Source organism: Macaca thibetana, chromosome 16, assembly GCF_024542745.1.
Source record: "Macaca thibetana thibetana isolate TM-01 chromosome 16, ASM2454274v1, whole genome shotgun sequence".
Classification (NCBI taxonomy): Eukaryota; Metazoa; Chordata; class Mammalia; order Primates; family Cercopithecidae; genus Macaca; species Macaca thibetana.
Genome location: NC_065593.1, coordinates 12125511 through 12144567, shown reverse-complemented (window position 1 = coordinate 12144567; position 19057 = coordinate 12125511). Strand labels below are relative to the sequence as shown.

General features: G+C 57.9%; 1 protein-coding gene across 1 annotated transcript in view; it reads left to right on the top strand.

The window, feature by feature from the left end:
• NTN1 (netrin 1) overlaps window positions 1-19057 on the top strand; it is a 225626-nt gene that overhangs the window by 204336 nt on the left and 2233 nt on the right. The window contains exon 5 of the mRNA XM_050765320.1: window positions 1689-1763. Coding sequence (XP_050621277.1) covers window positions 1689-1763 — 75 coding nt within the window. The remainder of the gene's footprint in view (window positions 1-1688; window positions 1764-19057) is intronic.

Here is a 19057-nt window from a genome sequence, read left to right as displayed (position 1 = left end):
CCCATTTCCTCAGACTGGTTCCTAACTGGGGGCCCCAAGAGGCTGGCACAGGAAGCAGTGGGAGGCTACCACACCCATGGCCCCCAAGGTAGTGGGATGGAGCTGCATTGATCTTCATTGAGGCATCAGTCAGTGTATCCCAGGACCTTGATGGAGGCAGCAGCCGCTAGAGGCCAGCTCTGGAGAGGGCTGCCTGAACACTCCCTGTAGATCTAAGCCCTGGGTTGGGGTGCAGACGGCACCAGGAGGCCTCGGCTTTCCTGCTTGTGCTTCCCCCTGTGCTCCCACACAAATCACTCCTCGCCTACCTTGACCTTGGTTTTCCGTCTGCGGGACAGAGGCTGCCACCTACCCCTGGAGCAGCCGCCTGTGTGTGCACGTGTATGTTCAATCTTTCCCCGCCTGGTCCTCTTTTCCTGATCCCTCACCGGGACACACACGCAGCCGACTTCTTACCAACCCATGCCACCACGGCTTCTAGAACAGGCTGGGCCCCCTGCAGCTCCCCACTCCTTCCCCATGGCCAGCCTGGCTGGTCTTCCCCTCGGCAGTCTGGGAATTGCTAAAATACAGGGCATTCCTCATCCCTGGCTCTGAGCTCACCTCCGCTCACACTGAGGGGATATCTGTCAGAGTATCGCCTAACCAAGAGTGCAGGGATCTCGGCATCTCAGGCCAGCCTTGACAGTAGCTACCCGGCGTGCACTGGGCAGGTGGCTTACCCTCTTCGAGCCTCAGTTTTCTTGTCTGCAGAATGGGAATGATACCTACACATCAAAGAAGGGTTGTGAGAAGTGAAGGAGATCCTGCCTGCTGAGTGCTGGGGGCAGGGCAGACCGGGGGAGATTTGCTGGGCCTCTGCGATGGGCTGTGCTGTCACGTGAAGCTGTCACACACAGACTTAGCGAAGGAATTGTGTCTCCTTGTTCAAAGAACAGCGATGGCTGGCAGGGAAAGGCCATGGTTGGGCTGAAGTGAGGAAGTTGCATTTGGGGGTTGACACAGGCCCAAGGGCTGGCAGGCCCTGGTGCCCCGCACATCCTGCTTGGCTCTCGGCTGGGCCCTGGAATCGCCCAGTGATACCCAGTGGACGCAGGCCCAGCAGCCCTGCCTCTCAGCAGTAGGGCCCATTAGAACTGAACTCGTCTTCGTCAGGCATTTTATTTGCACACTCCAGTAGAGTGGACACCAAAGGGGTTTTCTAATGCTTCATGGGCTGCTAATTTCCCCCGTGACCTCTTTTGTTGAGACCTGACCCCAGCCAGAGGCTCTGCGCCATGAAAGCCAGCGCCTGACACAGACCCGGGGCGCGGGGTGACAATGAGGCCTCTATCGGCTTTAATCAGGCTCCAGTTGCGTCTTAAGAATAGGGAGATTCTGTGTGGCGCTCAGAAGCCCTGGGTGGCAGGAGCCCCCCGAGACTCTCACGGAGGCCAGGGCGGCTGCAGGCGGTGGCTAAAGGATTTGTCAGGCCAGGGAGGGGGTGGGTGGGTCAGATGGGGGCCCTTTGTCCCTCAGGCCTCTTTAGAAGCCCAGTCCTGCCCTGAATGGCCGCCTGCCCGCCTGGCCTGGCCCATGGGTATCACAGGCCTCTGGCTATTTAGGGAGGCGGCCTCCTACTCTGCCCGCCAGCCTATTCATCGCCAGCCTAATTAGTTTTTGTCTGTGCTCCCCCCATCCCACTGCAGACTGCGATTCCTACTGCAAGGCCTCCAAGGGGAAGCTGAAGATTAACATGAAAAAGTACTGCAAGAAGGACTATGGTGAGTGAGAGTCCCCTTGTGTGGGGAGGATGGGAAGGGGCCACGTGACCAGCGAGGCGCTGGGGCTGGGGTGCAGCTGGCTCCCGGTGGGTGTTGGTCGTGGAGACCCTGTGACCGATGGGAACTAGCCGGACGGATCCCATGCCTGGGAATTTCTCATCTTTTCCTCCTTGGCCCTCAGAGACAGGGGGCATGAGGAGCCCAGCGGCCTGGTTTCTCCCCTTCACTGCCCCGAGCCTGGGACACCCAGGCTGGCCTCTGGCCTTGACTCTGCCCCTGATGGGCTGTGTGGCCACAGATCAGTGGCTGTACCTCTGTGGTCTTCTGTGTCTGCATGATACTGCGGGGATTTGAACCGAGTCCACGTTGCTCAAAGGGAAGCTCTCTGGGGATCAGACAGGGACTGGGAGCTCCCCGGTGCATTTCAAATGTTCCGCCAGGCTGTAGCGGGGCCGGAAGTCGGCGCTGTAAACGGCTCAGCCCTCATTCCTATGCACCGGAAGTTCCAGTGCCCGGACCTACGGGGCAGACAGTCCTGGGGGACTGCAGACATTGCTGTCACCTGTGACCTCAGGCTCCCTTCCCAGGAAGGGTGTGTCCTGTCCGCTTGCCCTCACGGTGGTTGTGGAGGGCGGAGACGGTCTGGGAGCCTGCAGGAGGAGGGCCCCGCAGTGGCCAGCAGGCAGGTGTGTGTAAAGAGCTGGGGCTGGTGGTGGGGACTCTTCAGAATGGGGGATGCAAACAGAAACCCCAAAAGTATTGTCCAGCTGACCACTGGCAAGGCCCCTGCATACAGCCAGGGCATGCACGTGGGTGGCTGAGGCCCTGCCACCATAGACCAGGAAGGAGGCCCAGGGCTCCTGAATCCAGGCGTGGTTCTTTCTAGCATGGGGCCTCTCCTTGACCTGGTGGGCCGGGGACTGAGCCTGGGGCTGGTCACCCTCTTCTGGGCCCACAACAATCCATATCTGCCCACCTCCCTCCGTCCTCCTCCTCACTCCAGCTGGACGTAGCCCATCTCTCCTGTCCCATCTGTAGCTGGCCCCAGGAGGTGGAGCCCCCATCCCCTCAGTGGGCGGCCCTGTCAGCCCCAGTACCTCCTGGCCACCTCTGGGAAGGCAGAACCACCTCTTTGTTCTGCTCAGCTTCCCAAGACTGTCCTAATCATATGCTTCTCAGGGGATCTGGGATGAGTCCCGTTGCTTACCTGAGCCTCAGTTGCCTCATCCATAAGATGGAGATGATGCTATTTGCTGAATGTATACTGGGAGGACACAGCACAGGTGCCTAACAGGCTCCCAGAAAACAGTGACCTCTGCATCCAAAGGAAGCTGGTGGGGAAAGGGGAGGAAGGAGGAAATGGCGGTGGAAGAAGTGGGGTGAGAAATGAAGGCCACCTGTGGAGGAGGCCTCACCGCCCAGAATCTGAGCTCCGTCCCTTCCCTGACCCCGTGAGGGTCCGGCGGCCCTGCCCTGGGACTCGGGCCTCATGGAGATCCTAACTGGGCCAGCTGCTGGAAAACAAGGCTTTCTTCTTTAATAAGGACAGTGGTCAGGACCTTTTAGCATAGTGAAATAAATGACGAGGCCCAAAGGTATCCAAAGGAATCTAGAGAACTTCTAAAATGTTCTCATTTATTGTATGTGTGTATGTGAGAGTTCATACGCACACTCCCAACACACACACTGAAGCCAGGGTAAGACCCCAGTCATCCAGCCCCACTCCCCACAGGCCGTCTGGCCTCCCACAGGGTGAAGAAGAGCAGCTGGCACGTATTATGCATCAATTCAGAAGCTGCCAGGCCATGGACATCGACGTTCAAGGCCCTCCAGGGGTCCACAGTTCCTAAAAGCTGCGTTAAGCTGTATACATCCCAGGGCAGTGCAGAAACGTCCGACTCCCACGGGAAAACAAACCTGGATTTAGAAATCAAACTTGCAGTTACATTAAGTTAAAGGAAGTGCTGTCTCCACGCCAGGGAAGTAGGGGCCCCGGGTTGTTATGAAAGGAGCTCAGGGCTCGGTGTGGTGACTCACGCCTGTAATCCCAGCACTTTGGGAGGCCGAGGTGGGCAGATCACCTGAGGGTGAGTATTTGAGACCTGCCTGGGCAACATGGTGAAACGTCGTCTCTACTAAAAATACAAAAATTAGCTGGGTGTGGTGGCGCGCACCTCTAATCCCAGCTACTCAGGAGGCTGAGGCAGGAGAATCCCTTGAACCTGGGAAGCAGAGGTTGCAGTGAGCTGAGATCACACCACTGCACTCCCGCCTGGCCTCCTGGGCGACAGAGTGTGAGACTCCATCTCAAAAAAAACAAACAAAAAAAAACAAACACCACATGCGGCCCCTGAGCTGCAGGGACTGCATCCTCCCAGCCCTGGGTCTCCAGTGTCCCCTGGGGACTGTGAGGTGGGCCATGGGGCACGCCTCTCCTCGTTCCCCTTGGCAGCCCTCCTGTGAGATGAGGACTTGAGCAGGAGGCCCAAGGCTTTTGCAGCTTTCCTAGGCTTCGGACCTGGGCACCACAGCACTGTCGTCCTAGCAAAGCAGCGGACCCCGAGGAGTTACGGGTTGCAGAGGGAAAGCCCTCTCCTCTCCCCATCCTTCCCTGCACAAGGCCTGGGGGTAACCTCAGCAAGGAAGTAGGAGGGGAAGGGAGAGGATTTAGGTGGGCTTGCTTGGGGGATGGATTGTTTTGATCGCCTGTTTGGTTTGGTTTTCGTCTTGAAGAACCCTTTCAGCAGCTACACTGTGGAGAGGCAGCTAGGAGCAGGGAGGAAGGCGCCGACTCGCAGCCTCTGCTCTGTTTTTCATGATTTTAAGTGAAATCGTGAAAATGGGGCTTGTAAAACTGCCCAAAGCCGATCCTGTGTTCCACCGGATTCTAGTTGACTCAACCTGGTTTTCTTGTCCTCTGACTTTGTTCCTTCCAGTGAATTCTGCCTCCCCAACAATGTTCCAGGGGGCACTTTGGCCCCTCAGAGCTCTCCTGGCCCCTCACCCCTTCTCTTCAGGCAGCCTCTCTCTGTCTGCTGAACCTGACACCCTCCTTTCATAGACTCGAAGGAGCCCCTTAGGCCTTCCCTGCGTCCTGCCCTGTTGTAGCAGCCCTGGGCAATGGGGGGCATCTCTCTTGGTCGGGGAAGGGTGGGGCACAGCCTCAGGTGTCATCAGACCCTCTGTTCCCTGACTCAGCCTTCCCTTTGCCCGACACCCGACTCCCTCATGGGTTATCAGCGAAGCAGGTGGCAGGGACGGTGGACTTCAGGTTCACGTCATAGGCAGTGACACGGGCCTGGCTGGGTGAGGTGACTTGCCCAGTCACCCAGCCAGGCAGTGGCCCGGCCTCCCACTCCTTCCACAGAGGCCTTCCTTGAGCTTTTCCTTCCCATCACAATTCCTGCAGAGAGCTGCAGGCCAGCCCCACATGCTCATCTTTCTAGACCTCATGGTGGTTACCCGGTTCCTGCCCCGACACCCACGGCCCAGGCGCCTCACCTGGCTGTCTACATTTCTGCTGCAAGACAAGGCTGGAGGAAGAGCAGGTGGCGGGGGGAACACAGTGGGATCCCCCCAGGGAGATGATGGGGGCTGGGGCTCTGGCACCGCTAGCTTTCATGTCCTCCTCACCACGCTCCAAGCCTGTGACTCCACAGCCAGGACTAACACTGTCCCTGGCATTCCTCAGCCCTGGCGGTGGTGGGGTGTTTCCGGTTCCAGGACTGTTCCTGGGACTCTTGTGGTCACTTAAAAGTTGGGGACACTCGGGGTGGCTGAGGCGTGAGGATCACGAGGTCAGGAGTTCGAGACCAGTCTGGCAAACATAGTGAAACCCCATCTCTACTTAAAATACAAAAAATTGGCCGGCCGCGGTGGCTCAAGCCTGTAATCCCAGCACTTTGGGAGGCCGAGGCGGGCAGATCACGAGGTTAGGAGATCGAGACCATCCTGGCGAACACGGTGAAACCCCGTCTCTACTAAAAAATACAAAAAAACTAGCTGGGTGAGGTGGCGGGTGCCTGTAGTCCCAGCTACACGGGAGGCTGAGGCAGGAGAATGGCGTGAACCCGGGAGGCGGAGCTTGCAGAGAGCTGAGATCCGGCCACTGGACTCCAGCCTGGGTGACAGAGCGAGACTCCATCTCAAAAAAAAAAAAAAATCAGCTGGGTGTGGTGATGTGCACCTGTAATCCCAGGGAGGCTGAGGCAGGAGAATTGTTTGAACTCGGGAGGCGGAGGGTGCAGTGAGCTGAGATTGTGCCATTGCACACCAGCCTGAGCAACAGAGTGAGACTCTGTCTCCAAAAAAAAAAAAAAAAAAAAAAAATTGGGGAGTCCTCCCCACCGCCAGCTCAGGCTGTGTGTTCAGGCAGGAGGCAGGCCAAGAACAGTGTCTGGAAAGGGATTGCACGGGCTTCTGCGTGCAGGCTCAGAGGAGTCCTGCAGAGTTGGGGGACAGGGCCTCGGGGAGCGTGCTTGGTCTGAGAGGAGTGAGTGGCCCCACAGGGGCTGGCAGGGGCCCTGAGGACAACGCCAGGCCCACAGGTTTCTCTGAGGCTGGGGCGAGGCCCCCAGTGGGCTCTGCTGGCCTCTATGGAGAATCTCCCATGAGTCATGTGTTGGGCCCCTGGCCCCTCTGAGAAGGTGTGTAAGGGCGTGTCCCTCCCACACAGACTTGGGCCAGCCCAGGGAGAAGGTGACCAGCAGGGGGAGGGCAGGTGGGAGCTGGCCTGGGGATGAGAGAGCAGGGGAGGCCAGGCCGGGCGGGCCAGGGCGAGCCGGGCAGGGGCTCCCTCGGAGGCTGCGTAATCCCCGCTCTCTGACTGACACCCGGCAGGGGGCCAATTAGGAGAAGCATATTTCCTTCACCCAGGGCACTTGGATGTTCCAGAAGCCGCTAATTAGAACCTCGGGTTTGCTGCCCCTGCTGGGTGAAGAGCAGGCCTGGCTGCTAGCAGCCCCGGACCCCCTTCCTCCTCCATGCCTCGCGGGCTGGGCCTTGCCCTTGTGTGGCTGAAGAGCGCAGGTCTGGGGCTCCGCGGACCGGGGCAGTGGCCAGAGGGTGGAAGGCTGGGGCGGTGGGGGCGGATGAGACGGGGCCTGCGGGCTCGGGGCGCCAGCCCTGCCCCGTGTTCTCTCGGGCACACACTTAGTGAGCCAGAGCCCAGTTCCGGTGGGCTTGGAGGCACAAAGCAAGGCAAAGGGATTTGGGGTGGGGGGGCCTCAGTGCCAAGGCCCTGCCATGCCACTCACATTGGAGGGACCCCAGGACCGAAGGGAGCTCTGGAGACGCAGGTTACTAATTTGCTGTGTGACTGGACAGGGAGCTTCGCCGCCGGGGCCTCGGTTTCCTCATCTGTCACATGGAGGTGTAGTCCAGGGCACATGATATCCTTCTAAGTGAGACACTGGCCGTGTCCCCTGCCCACAGCAGGCACCGTGTCTAAGGGGCGGGGGCCGTGGGGAGGCTGTCTCAGGTCACCTGGCCGCCCTCTCCTGGGGCACTCAGTCCTCTGTTGCCCTCTAGGGGATCTGGCTCTTCTTGCAAATGCTTGAAGGAGAGCTGCCAGGGAGGCTGAGTGGGGAGCAGTTGTTCCCAGAAGACAGGTTTTATTTTCAAGCGCATTCGTGATTCCTACCAGCTTCTCAGGAAAGCCCAGCCTTGGAGGGACCCTTCCTCTGCCAGGAGGTGGCGAGTGAGTGGCGTGGGCGTGAGTGGCGGCGAGTGGAGTGGGTGGGTGTGCGCGTGCCCACCACACAGCTGGCATCCGGTGGGGCAGCTCAGATACAGGCGGAGCACGGCCCTGCTGGAGGCACCTGCCCTGCGGTCACACAGCACACACCTGAAACCATGGTCCCGGAAACCACCGCCAGGGGACTGAAGCATCCCAGCCATGCCCCACGAGGCCCCGCCTCACACCCCACCAAGCCAAGAGGCTTCCTTGGCGGAGCCCCTCTGCCGCCTCCTCTTCCCTTCCCATCTCCCTTCCACCCCCTTCCTCCCATCCCATTCCCGTGCTCCTGTGGGGCGCTCCACCGTTCCGTCCTCACTCACCTCCTCCTGTCTGCACTGCCTCCCACATCTCACACAACCACTGTGCTCACGTCCACACCACTCACAGGCACACATACCGCACACGCATGCACACACCATCATACATACCACACACATCAAACACCATCACTATCACACAGGCACACACACCACACATCACAGACTATCACAGTCACACATCATACACATAAGCACACCATCACACACACACACCACACGCACGCATACACAATCACCACACACATCAAACACCATCACACACTATCATAGGCACACACACCACACGCATACACACCCCACACATCAGACTATCACAGTCACACATCATACACATACACACCATCACATACACCACACGCACTTTATCACACAGGCACACACACACCACACACATCAAACAGATACATAGACTCACACACAGGCACGCACACTATCACACGCATACCACACATGCATGCACACACAATCAGGCACACACGCACATAGGCACACATGCATGCACACACCATCACACCACACACACACCACATACTTTATCAGAGACACCACACGCACACACAATCTCACATCATACACATACACCACACACACACCACACATCAAACACAGATACACAAACTATCACACAGGCACACACACTATCACACACATCACACATGCATGCCCACACACTATCGGGGCACACACCACACATGCATGCATAGATACACCGTCACACATCAAACACACTGTCACACCCCACACACATCAGATACACCATCACACACTATCACACAGGCACACATGTGCACACACATCAGATATGCACACCACACACAATCATAAGGCACATGTACCACACACATGCACACATACACCACACACATCAAATAGATACACCATCACACATTTTATCACACGGGCACACATACCACACATGCACACATACCTCACACCCTGTACATCAGATACACACACCATCACACATAGATACACACTATTGTACAGGCACACGTACCACACATGCGTGCACACACACCCCACACATCAAATAGATTCACCATCAGACTATCACACAGGCACACATACCACACATACACACATCACACACGTCACACCGTATACATCAGATATACATACCATCACACAATCACAAGCCACAACTACCACACACACCATCACACATGCATACAATCGCATACACATTACACATACCACACATCACACCACACATCACACACATTCACACACACCACTACACACATCACACATTATCACACACATGCACACCCCATCACACACACCATCACACATGCCTACAACCACATACACATTACAGATATCACATGTCACACTACACCACTATACACATCACACACATACATGCACACCCCATCACACACACCCCATCACTACACACATACCACCACCCAAACAGCATCACACAGGCCTAACTTATCACGCACATGCACACACCATTACACATACACCGTCACAGCAATGCATATCCCGAGAAGAAGTCCTGGCCCCTCGCACACCCGTTTCCACCCTCAGCTGCCCCTCCACGCCCGTTCATTGAGCACCTGCTGTGAGCCCTGTCTTGCCTTGGGTGCTGTGCTTGTAGATCTGTGTGAGGCTCAGTCTTGACCCTCGGAGAGCTTATAGTCTAGGAGGGGAGACCGACACAGACAAAAGCCACAGAAGGAAGGGTGTGGCCGGGTTGCAGCCTGAGGTGGGCGCACCCAGAGTGTGGTCCATTCTCTAGAGAGGGCGAGGGTGGGAAGGCTTCCTGGAGGAGGGAGCCTGAGTAACCAGGGCTCACTGGGCAAAGCAAGGCTCCCAGGTGGAGGGAGGAACGTCTCCAAGAAAGAAGCTAGGCATAGCACGGGGAAACGGGAGAAGAGTATGAGCCGGGTGTTCAGTGCACTGTGGGGCCCAGGGAGGCTGGAGAGAGGCCGGTGTTGGCCTCATGAGTTGCATCTGTGCGCCGAAGCCACTCTGACCCCTCCGGCTCACGTGGACACGCGGGGGCTCCCCCCCCACGCCCCCACCCTCCCCACCCCCTGCCTCAGGTGGCCTGGGTGCTGCCGCTGGCCTCTTCCTACTCCCTGGGACTCAGAAAGGGGGGAAGACAGCTCCCATTCTGAAAGGTGAGATCATCTCACTTCTGCCAGTTCTTGGAAAAGTTATTCGTTCCCAGAAACGTTTATTAGTCACCCCTTTTGTTGAAAGACATTTTGGCACCACCAGATGGAAAAATCAAAATGCTTCTCACAGGATGATTCGTCTCAAGTATTCCGCCTGACATCCCACAAGGATGATTTCTGAGGATACAACTCAAGGAGGATGTTCTGTTGGCATCTGTGGGGAGGAGCCGAGTCTGTTCAGCTGTGTGTGTGTGTGTGTGTGTGAGAGAGAGAGTGTGAGAGACTATGTGTGATTATGCGTGTGTGATTGTGACTGTGTGACTGTGACTCTGTGACAGACTGTGAGTGTGTGACTGTGCACACATGTGCATGTGCTTGTGTGCTCTCTTGGGGGTCCATGGAAGCAGTGGGCCTGGGGACCTGAGCAGAATTCTGATTTGCATCCCCGTACCCTCCGTGTGCCCTGGCACCTCCCAAGCCAGTGGAAACCAAGTAGGGGGCTTGCCCATCCAAGAACTGTTCCCTCCTGCTGCTGGGCCCCGGACCGGGTACATCACAGCCTTGGTGCTCATCCTTATTTAATCTCCACAGACAGACACCTTGCGAGGGAGGGATTTTCATTCCTGTCAATGGAACACTGAGACTCAACAAGATAAAATACCATGTGCAGGGTTAGGTACTCCACGGCTGAGACCTTGCTTCTCTCCCACACCCGGGAGGCAAGGCTTTGGCAGCAGGAGTAGGCGCGGCAGTCCTTTAGAACACTCAAGAACTGGGACCCCAACGGGGCCCCTGACTCTGGAGGAGCCTTGGAGGAGAGGCCACAGACATCTTCGTGGGCAAACAGGCGGGAGCGGGCACCGTGGTGCTGGGGATGTCCGAGATGGTGCAGCGCGGGCACTGGGCATAGTGGCAGGGACGGTGGTGGTGGTGGGTGGTGACGGCAGAGGTGGAATCGGTGATGGGCATGGCTGCGTGTTGGAGGAAGCTTCCAGGAAGACCCCTGATGGTGAGTTGGGGGGAGACCAGCTGGAGTGGAGGCGGGTGTGAAGAGGCAGTGGGGGGATGGCCGTGGCTCACTGCGGAGCTGATGTGGGTCAGAGCGTGGCGGACAGTGGTGACCGGGGCTGGTGGAGGTGCTGGTGGATGGATCCCGGTCCTGGCTCAGCCCTTGTCCGGTCGCTCAGGCTGGGAATCAAATGAGCCGGAGTGGGGAGGGTCTCACCATTCCCACTGCTTGTCTCCAGCTAGCCTCAGGGACACGGGGCTTCACAGCAAATGATGGACTCTCCCCTTCAGCAGCACCCTCTCCCCTTCAGTAGCACCCTCTCTCCTTTTCTTGACCTTGGAGTCAATGGCTATTCCTGATCAGGCTCAGTTCCTTCAAGTGCGGAAAGCTGGACAGGTTATCAGCCCCTTTGTAGGAATGAAGTTACTATGTGTTGGATGTGGGCACAGATGTTAGGGGAGCACCCTGGGGGCTGTCCCCCAAGGTCAGGGCCCCTGCTGTGGGCCCAGAGGCAGCTGATGTGATGGCTGCGAGAGGCCACCTCCCCTGAGCAGTGCCCCCCTGTCCAGGGACAGGAGGAAGACCAGCCAGCAGCACGTGGCACGGTGTTTCGGAGGCTTGCTGACCCTTCCCTGGGGTCACTGGCCCCTGGGGAATCCTCTGATTTCCCCCACCAGATGTGACCCCCCTCTCCCCGAGTGCCAGGCCCATATGGAGGCCAGATGTGGAGCTGGGCCCATGTGAGTCAGCCTGAGGTCGTGGAATGTGGGTGACCACCAGGTTGGCCAGGGAGGGCCAGTCGGTCCCCATGACAGCTCGACAGAAAAGCCCCAGAGCCCACAGGAAGCCGCTCTGGTGTGAGCCCGGTGGGGGCAGGGTGCTGCGATACTGGGGCCTCCTAGCCCAGGCGGCTCGGGGGGGGATGCGGCCCTTCCCAGCACAGTGACTTGCCATCCCGCAGAGGGGGAGCCCTCAGGGGAGAGGTGGGCCCCAGAAGGGCTCTCCCTGGGATCTGGGCAGCTTCCTGGCCCTCATCTGCCCTTTCCCTGGAGCTTCCTCTTGTCTCTCCCGATGCTGTTTTCCTCTCCTCTCTGAGCATCCTGTTTTTAGGAAGGAGGGGTGGGGAGGGAGGGCTGTAAGGGGCCACAGAAGCATCTGATGAATGGTATCTCCTGCCCTTTTACAGATAGGGACACCAAAGCTCAGAGTAGGGGTGGGGTGGGGATCTGTCCAAGGTGCCCGGAGTGTGCGGTTGGGGACACCAGGCAGGAAAGGCTAGTCTTCTGGCTCAGCCATGCCCTGTGTGTGTCTGACCACAGAGCACTTCTGCCGACGCAGAGCACAGGTGGGCATTTTGTGAGGTGTTCCGGGTGGCCCTCCCCTGGCATGAGTGCCTTTGGTACTGAGGACCTCAGCACCTCTGTCATTGTTCCTGGGTTTCCTCCCCAAGGCCTGTCCCAAAGTCTTCACATACCTGCCAGCTCAGCTCTGCGTGTGCTGGGCTCAGGCCTCTGAGATACTGTGGGGGTACCCGGGGGGGGGGGACCCCAGCCTCCCAAGAAGCCTACAGGAGCTTTGGGAGGCATCTCTGCAAGCCCTGGCCCCTGAGTCAATTCATCCAGCAGCACTCAGCTCCGCCCCCGCCCTGCTGTGGCCCCCGGGTCTCAGCTACTTCCTTCAGGTCTCCTCAGGGAAGCAGATTTTGAAGATGGCTTGACTTTTAGGAGCCGACAGGAGTTCCGAGCCAAGTCCCGTGTGTAGAGGGTGCATGGATGCTCATCCCACACGGGACAGGGCTCCACACCAGGGTGCCCCGGGAGCGGCCTGGAAATGCCAGCCCACCTTGTGGAGAGGGGATGCTCTTGGCTGTCGGGCAAAGGGGCTTGCTGGAGGTGGCACCTTGGTGGGGAAATGGGCAGTGTTTGAGAGGTTCTCAGCCAGGCCACTCCCGCTCTTTGGGGGTGGTATTAATCTACATCTGCAGGTCTGGTGGCCTCTGGCTGAAACACTCTCCATACCAAGCCTTCTGGGAGCCCCGGAGGGAGCTGAAGGTGGACTGGACTGAGCCCACGCCAAGGGAGGATGGATTTCCCACTCTCCCTCCTCTGGAGGCTGGGCCCCCACTGCTGCTGAGGGTGCCGGCCTCGGGGCGTTGTGGGGCATGCTCACTGCTCCATCCTCCTCCTGGGTGGTTCTCGATGGCATGTCCCACCAGCCCTGCCCTCACCGATGCCTTTGTTGTGCAAGGAGCTAGTTGGCTGATCCAGCCAGCCTGGGAGCACTGGGGCTGAGCCAGAGGTGGGAGGGCCTTGGCGGAGGGGAGCACTCTCCACCCTCCAGGGTGACTCTTGACAGCCATGTCCCTGCCTCTGGTGGGCCCAGCCCCTTAAAGGGTCGGGGGAACAAGCGTGGAATTCAGAGGCAGCCAGGCTGTTTCAGTTCGTTCTAACGGGAGAAGGCGGCTGCAGCTTCCTCCCTGGGCAGCAGGCTCTCCCCGGGGCTGCTGTGCTGGAGGCAGCAGCCCCCATGCCGAGGGCGCCCCAGCTGGGGCAGGGCCCAGATCCACTCCCCTTCTTAAGCCTCTTGCAAAGAAGGGTGCCAGCCCCCGATCTCTTCACTGATGAGCCTCAGGGTGCAGAGCTGGACAGGCCAGGCCTGACTGTGCCCACTTCCCAGGGGACAGGGCTGGTCTCCTTCCCAGGGGTCTGGCTCTCTGATTCTAAGACCTCCTAATGTCCTGTCCTCCGGGGACCCCCAGGTAGACAAATGGTCTCAGGTAGCTAACTCCTCTCCCTTCCCAGAAACAGAGCCCAAGCACCAGGACCTAGCATGGGAAACTGAGGCAGCGTCCACACTGCTTTCAGTTCCCTGAGAGAGGGTCATCCTGTTCTTATGGTTGAGGGGAAACCTTCAGCCAGCTCTAAGTTGGGTATCCTCATCTTGTTCAAGTCCTGGGGCAGGGCCAAGGTGGCGGGCACATGGCAGGAGATCCCTGAGGACTCCTGAGGGCAGCAGTGGCAGTTGCCAGGCCTGGCCACAGTGAGCCTCCAGCCCTCTGTCTCGTTTGATGTAGACTAGGCGGGGGTCACAGTGACCGCCCCCATCTCAGGTGTGGCGGCCCCTCGCAGTGACCGCCACCCCCATCTCAGGTGTGGCGGCCCCTTGCGGTGACCCAGTGTCCCAGGTGTGGCGGCCCCTCTCCCACATTCCCCGGCAGGGAGTCGGGAGAGGGCAGATGAGCATCACTGAGACCAAACCTTGGCTCTGGCGGCCCTTCCTCCCTTCGCAGGGCCTGGGAAGCATGTGCTGAGTTGCGTTTCAGGAAAGCAGCTGCAGCTCGTGACACGCTTTCCACAGCGGGAGATTTATGGGGCTGCGCGGCTTTCATGGTTTCTGTGGGGTTCCTATTCTCCCCCCCATTTGTCCTGGCCGCTGTCTCTGAGGCAGATGGGTGACAAGCTTCCCCTAGCTGGACCGGCCCAACAGGAAGGTATGGCTGGGTGGGGGAGGGGTGAGGCTGACCACCCCAGCCTCCTTCGGAGGGGGAAGCTGCTGGGAGCCACTGGGGGCCCACCTCGAGCAGCCCATAAATCTCTGAGACCTCCAGGAGGCAGGAAGCCTCCCCGCGGAGGTGTCCCACACACTCAGGCCTTGCCAGGGAAAGGAGAAGGGCCAGCAGCCCCCAGAGTCTGTGCCGCGGCCACTCCCCCAGGGCCCAGCCTGCAGGTTGTTTATTCCGGGCTGGGCCTTTCCTGCCATGTGTCAGTTCCCAACAGGCAGATGAATGAGCAGCATCTGTAGCTTCTGCACCAGCCCGACAGCTCCTACAACCTGGCCTGGGCGGGGAGCTTTGATCCCAGCAGGAGGTCCCCCAAATCTGCAAGGAGGGGCATCTGTCAGTTCCCATCTACTCCTGCCACTAACTTTCTGGGGTGGTGACAATGCAGGGTCCTCAGAAGGCCTAGAGCTCACAGGCTATGGTGGCTCCTGGGCCCGGACTAGAGCTGGGGAGGGAGGGAGGGAGGTTGGGAGGTTTTGGATGGACTGGGGTCTGGACAGAGGACAAGGGCTCCCGTGGGGCAACAAGTCGCCCTCTGGAGGAATCTAAGCAGAGGCTGTGACCTGGAGCTCCCCATTTTTCAGGTTGCCTTTGACGGCCTGGTAATGGGTCAACACTGGGACTCTGAGGAAGTTGAGGTACCCCAGGAAGGAAGACCTAGATGCTCACTTGGGTACCTTGCACTGCAGCCAGGGACGCAGGAAGCAGCATCTGAAAAGCCACCCAGGGCTGGACAGGCCAGGCCTGACTGTGCCTACCTCCCAGGGGACAGGGCTGGTCTCCCCGGGGTCTGGTTCTCTGGTTCTACTGCCCTCCTTAACCAAGGGAAGTGCTCAAGGCACTCAGCCTGCCCGGGACCTGCCTCCTAGCCCCCTGGCCCCTCGGCCGGAACCAACTCCACACTGCTGCAGGCTGCCCTTGTTGACTTTGGCCCCCACGGACCTGGCCCTCAGCCCCTTTGTCACCTCCTCGGAGCCACGGCCAGCCCTCCAGAGCCCCATGTGGGCGTCTGCTGTGGGGCAGAGGAAGGTGTGGGTTAGGGCAAGGGAAGCCAGTCCTCTTGGCTCACACTGCCCTGGTGGCTGAGAGTTCTTGGCATGAAAGACCTTCCTGTGAACCCCAGAAATGCTGAGAGGGAGGGCCGCTGCTGCCCCACCCCACCCCACCTGCAGCCTTTTCACCGAGCTCTGTGGCTGAGAAGTGGGGTGGCCCGTGGGCTGCAAGGGCAGGAGACAAAGCTCAGCCAGGTGCCTAGGACTGGACAGCGGAGGCCACTCCTGGCCGCCCTGGAACTGCACTGTCTCTTCTTGCTTTCCCTTGGGCATCTGCTCTAGGCACCCGCCGCCTCCCCATGGTGGAGCACCAGGGCTCAGTTAGGCTTCCAGTCAGCCCAACCCATTCAGCATCCAGGGTTCCAGTTCCCACGTCCCAGCCCTGGTTTTGTCTGCCCTGACGGCAGATCCCTGCCCTGAGCAGAGTCGGCTGGGAAGAGCGCACCAACTCACTTGTAGCAGTCAGCTCTGCGGCAGCAAGGGCTCAGAGGAAGGGGGGGTGAAGTTGAGCTGTGGACCCTGGGATGCAGCCGTTGAGCACTTATGTAAAACCAGAAGCACCAGCAGGCAGAGGCCAGGCTCCCCTCCCCAGGCAGGAGGGTTGAGGAGCTCTGTTAACATCTGCCTCATTGACTTCCTTGTCTCCACTTCAGAGAATGGCCATTCTGACTTAAGGTGGCAACTTCTTCCTGTACAACAGCAGTCCCTCATTTTTTTTTTTTTTTTTTTTGGAGATGGAGTTTCACTCCTGTTGCCCTGGCTGGACTGCAGTGGTGTGATCTCCACTCACTGCAAACTCCGCCTCCCGGGTTCAAGCAATTCTCCTGCCTCAGCCTCCCCAGTAACTGGGATTACAGGTGCCCACCACCACGCCTGGCTAATTTTTTGTATTTTTAGTAGAGACAGCGTTTTACCATGTTGGCCAGGCTGGTTTCAAACTCCTGACCTCAGGTGATCCACTCACCTCGGCCTCCCAAAGTGCTGGGATTACAGGCGTGAGTCACCGCGCCCAGCCAGCAGTCCCTAATTTAAGGACTGTCGGCACATTTCTCATCTCCCTGGTCTGACCTCACCATCTGCCTTTCTGAGAGCAATCTCATCTCTCTCCTTTCTGAATACACGGTGGGAGATCCTCAGCAGAGCCCCCAGTTCCAGCGTTCTTGAAGACAATTTTTAGGACATCAGTGCAAGGACAGTGGGAGTGCAGGCATGCTAAGGGCCGAGGCTAATTAGCTTGGGGTATGTTTCATCGTATGGGTGTGTCTTAGTTTTGGGCTGCTGCCACAAAACCCCTTAGATTGGGTGACTGATAACAGAAACTTATTGCTCATAGTTTTGGAGGCTGGGAAGTCCAAGACCAAGGTGCCAACAGATTCCGAGTCTGGTGAGGGCTTGCTCTCTGCTTCAGAAATGCTGCCTCCTTGCTGTGTCCTCACACAGTGGAAAGGGCATGGGAACTATGCCTCTTTTTTTTTTTTTTTTTGAGACAGAGTCTTGCCCTGTCACCCAGGCTGGAGTGCAGTGATGTGATGTTGGCTCACTGCAACCTCCACCTCCTGGGTTCAAGCAATTCTCCTGCCTCAGCCTCCTGAGTAGCTGGGACTACAGGTGCCTGCTGCCACGCCTGGCTAATTTTTTGTATTTTAGTAGAGAGAGGGTTTCACTGTGTTGCCCAGGGAACTCCTGAGCTCAGGCAATCTGCCCGCCTCGGCCTTCCAAAGTGCTAGGATTACCGGCGTGAGCCACTGTGCCCAGTCAGCTTCTATAAGGGCACTAATCCCATCCACAGGGTGAAATCCTCATGATTTAACCATGTCCCAAAGACCCTACTTCATATTCTCACACTGGATATCAAGTTCCAACAGATGAATCTGGGGGGGATACTAACATTAAAACCATGATAGGGTCTAAGAGGCCCATCCTTGAGGCCATGGTCCTAGGATGGGCAGAACTGCCCATAGCCCACTGTGCGAAGCCCCCTCGTTGGGTGACATCACGGGTACATCTGGGTTGGGAGGGGCCCCAGGTTCCATGTAGCCCAGAGATCCCAATCATTCCTCACTTCAAGCCAGAGGTTGGTTGGAGGTGACAGCAGCCTGGTGGAGTGCTGTGTGGCTGCTGATGCTCGTGCTCCCAGACCTGCAGGGCAGGTCTGTCTGAGGTCACTGTTGCAATGCACATTTTGAATATTTTCAGCTGTATGTGCACGGCAGGGGCTTGGCCCAGGCACTGCATGTGTAGCTCATACTTGGTGGGCTGTGTAATGTGTAGAGGGGTTGCCAAGGGCAGCGGAAATGTGGCCTTTTTCCAGCATAATCATGAGTCCTACCACTACGTGCCCCTGCCCCCTGTGGCCAGGACAGCTCCCACCCCTGATGTTGCTGAGATCTGCTGGGGGTGGAAGGACAAAGGCTGGTTGCTTTCTCCCGACTGACCAATGCCCATTGCTCTATCCCTCTGGACTCCCGACAGCAAGGTGTCCAGGGGAGGGTACCTTTCAGGGCTTTGTGCTTGGTGTTATGCAGTTAAGCAGGTCCCCTTCAGGCCTGTGTGGCTGTGCCTGGAGATGCACAGGGGGCTGCTTTGGATGCGACGCCTGGTTTCCAAGGCATTCACTGATGGGGGGAAGCTCAAAGACCAGAGAGGGTTGGGCAGGGCTCAGCGGCCCTTCTGCTATGACCCCAGGGAGTGAGAAGGTCCCTGGGAGGCCTCTGCAGGAAGTCTAAGGCTAGGCCTTCTCCAGTCAGCTCTTTCTCTAGGCTCTTCTCAGCAAACCTGAGACTCTGCCAGCTCTGCCCTTCTGCCTGGCCCTGAGCAGAGGCCCAACATCCCCAGAATCTTCAAGATTAATTGTATTAGCTTCTAGGGCTGCCAGAATAAAGTACTACAGATCGAGTGGCTTAAACCATAGAAATGTATTTCTCACAGTTCTGGAGGCTGGAAGTCCAATATCAAGGTGTCAGCAGGGTTGTTTTCCTCTGAGTTCTCTCCTGGCTTGTAGATGGCCACCTTCTCGCATCTTTACAGGATCTTCCCTCTGTGTCTCTGTCTCTTTATCTCCTCTTATAAGGACACGGGTCATAGGGCCCACCGTAATGACCTCATCTTAATTATACTTAAATGTTGTAAAATTTTAATGGGTACTTAATTATACTTTAAAGACCCTATCTCCAAGTAAAATCATCCTGTGAAGCCCAGGGGGTTAAGCTTTCAACAGAGGAATTTGTTGGGACACCATTTAGCACACAGCACCAACAGATGCTCTAAGCCTGGGATCAAAGCTGTGCTCTCCCAGAGCCCCAGCCCAGGGTGCCTCCCACAGCATCCTTGTTGGGCCACTCCAGCCCATGCTGGCTGGGGACACTGTGGCTGTGCAAAGGGTCTGAGGTGTCCAGCACGGCAGAAACAGCCGTATCCTGAGCTCATTCGTATTCAGCTCAGTCCTGGGGAGAGGAAAGTGGGGCGCTCAGGGATGCCTGGGGTAGCTCCCC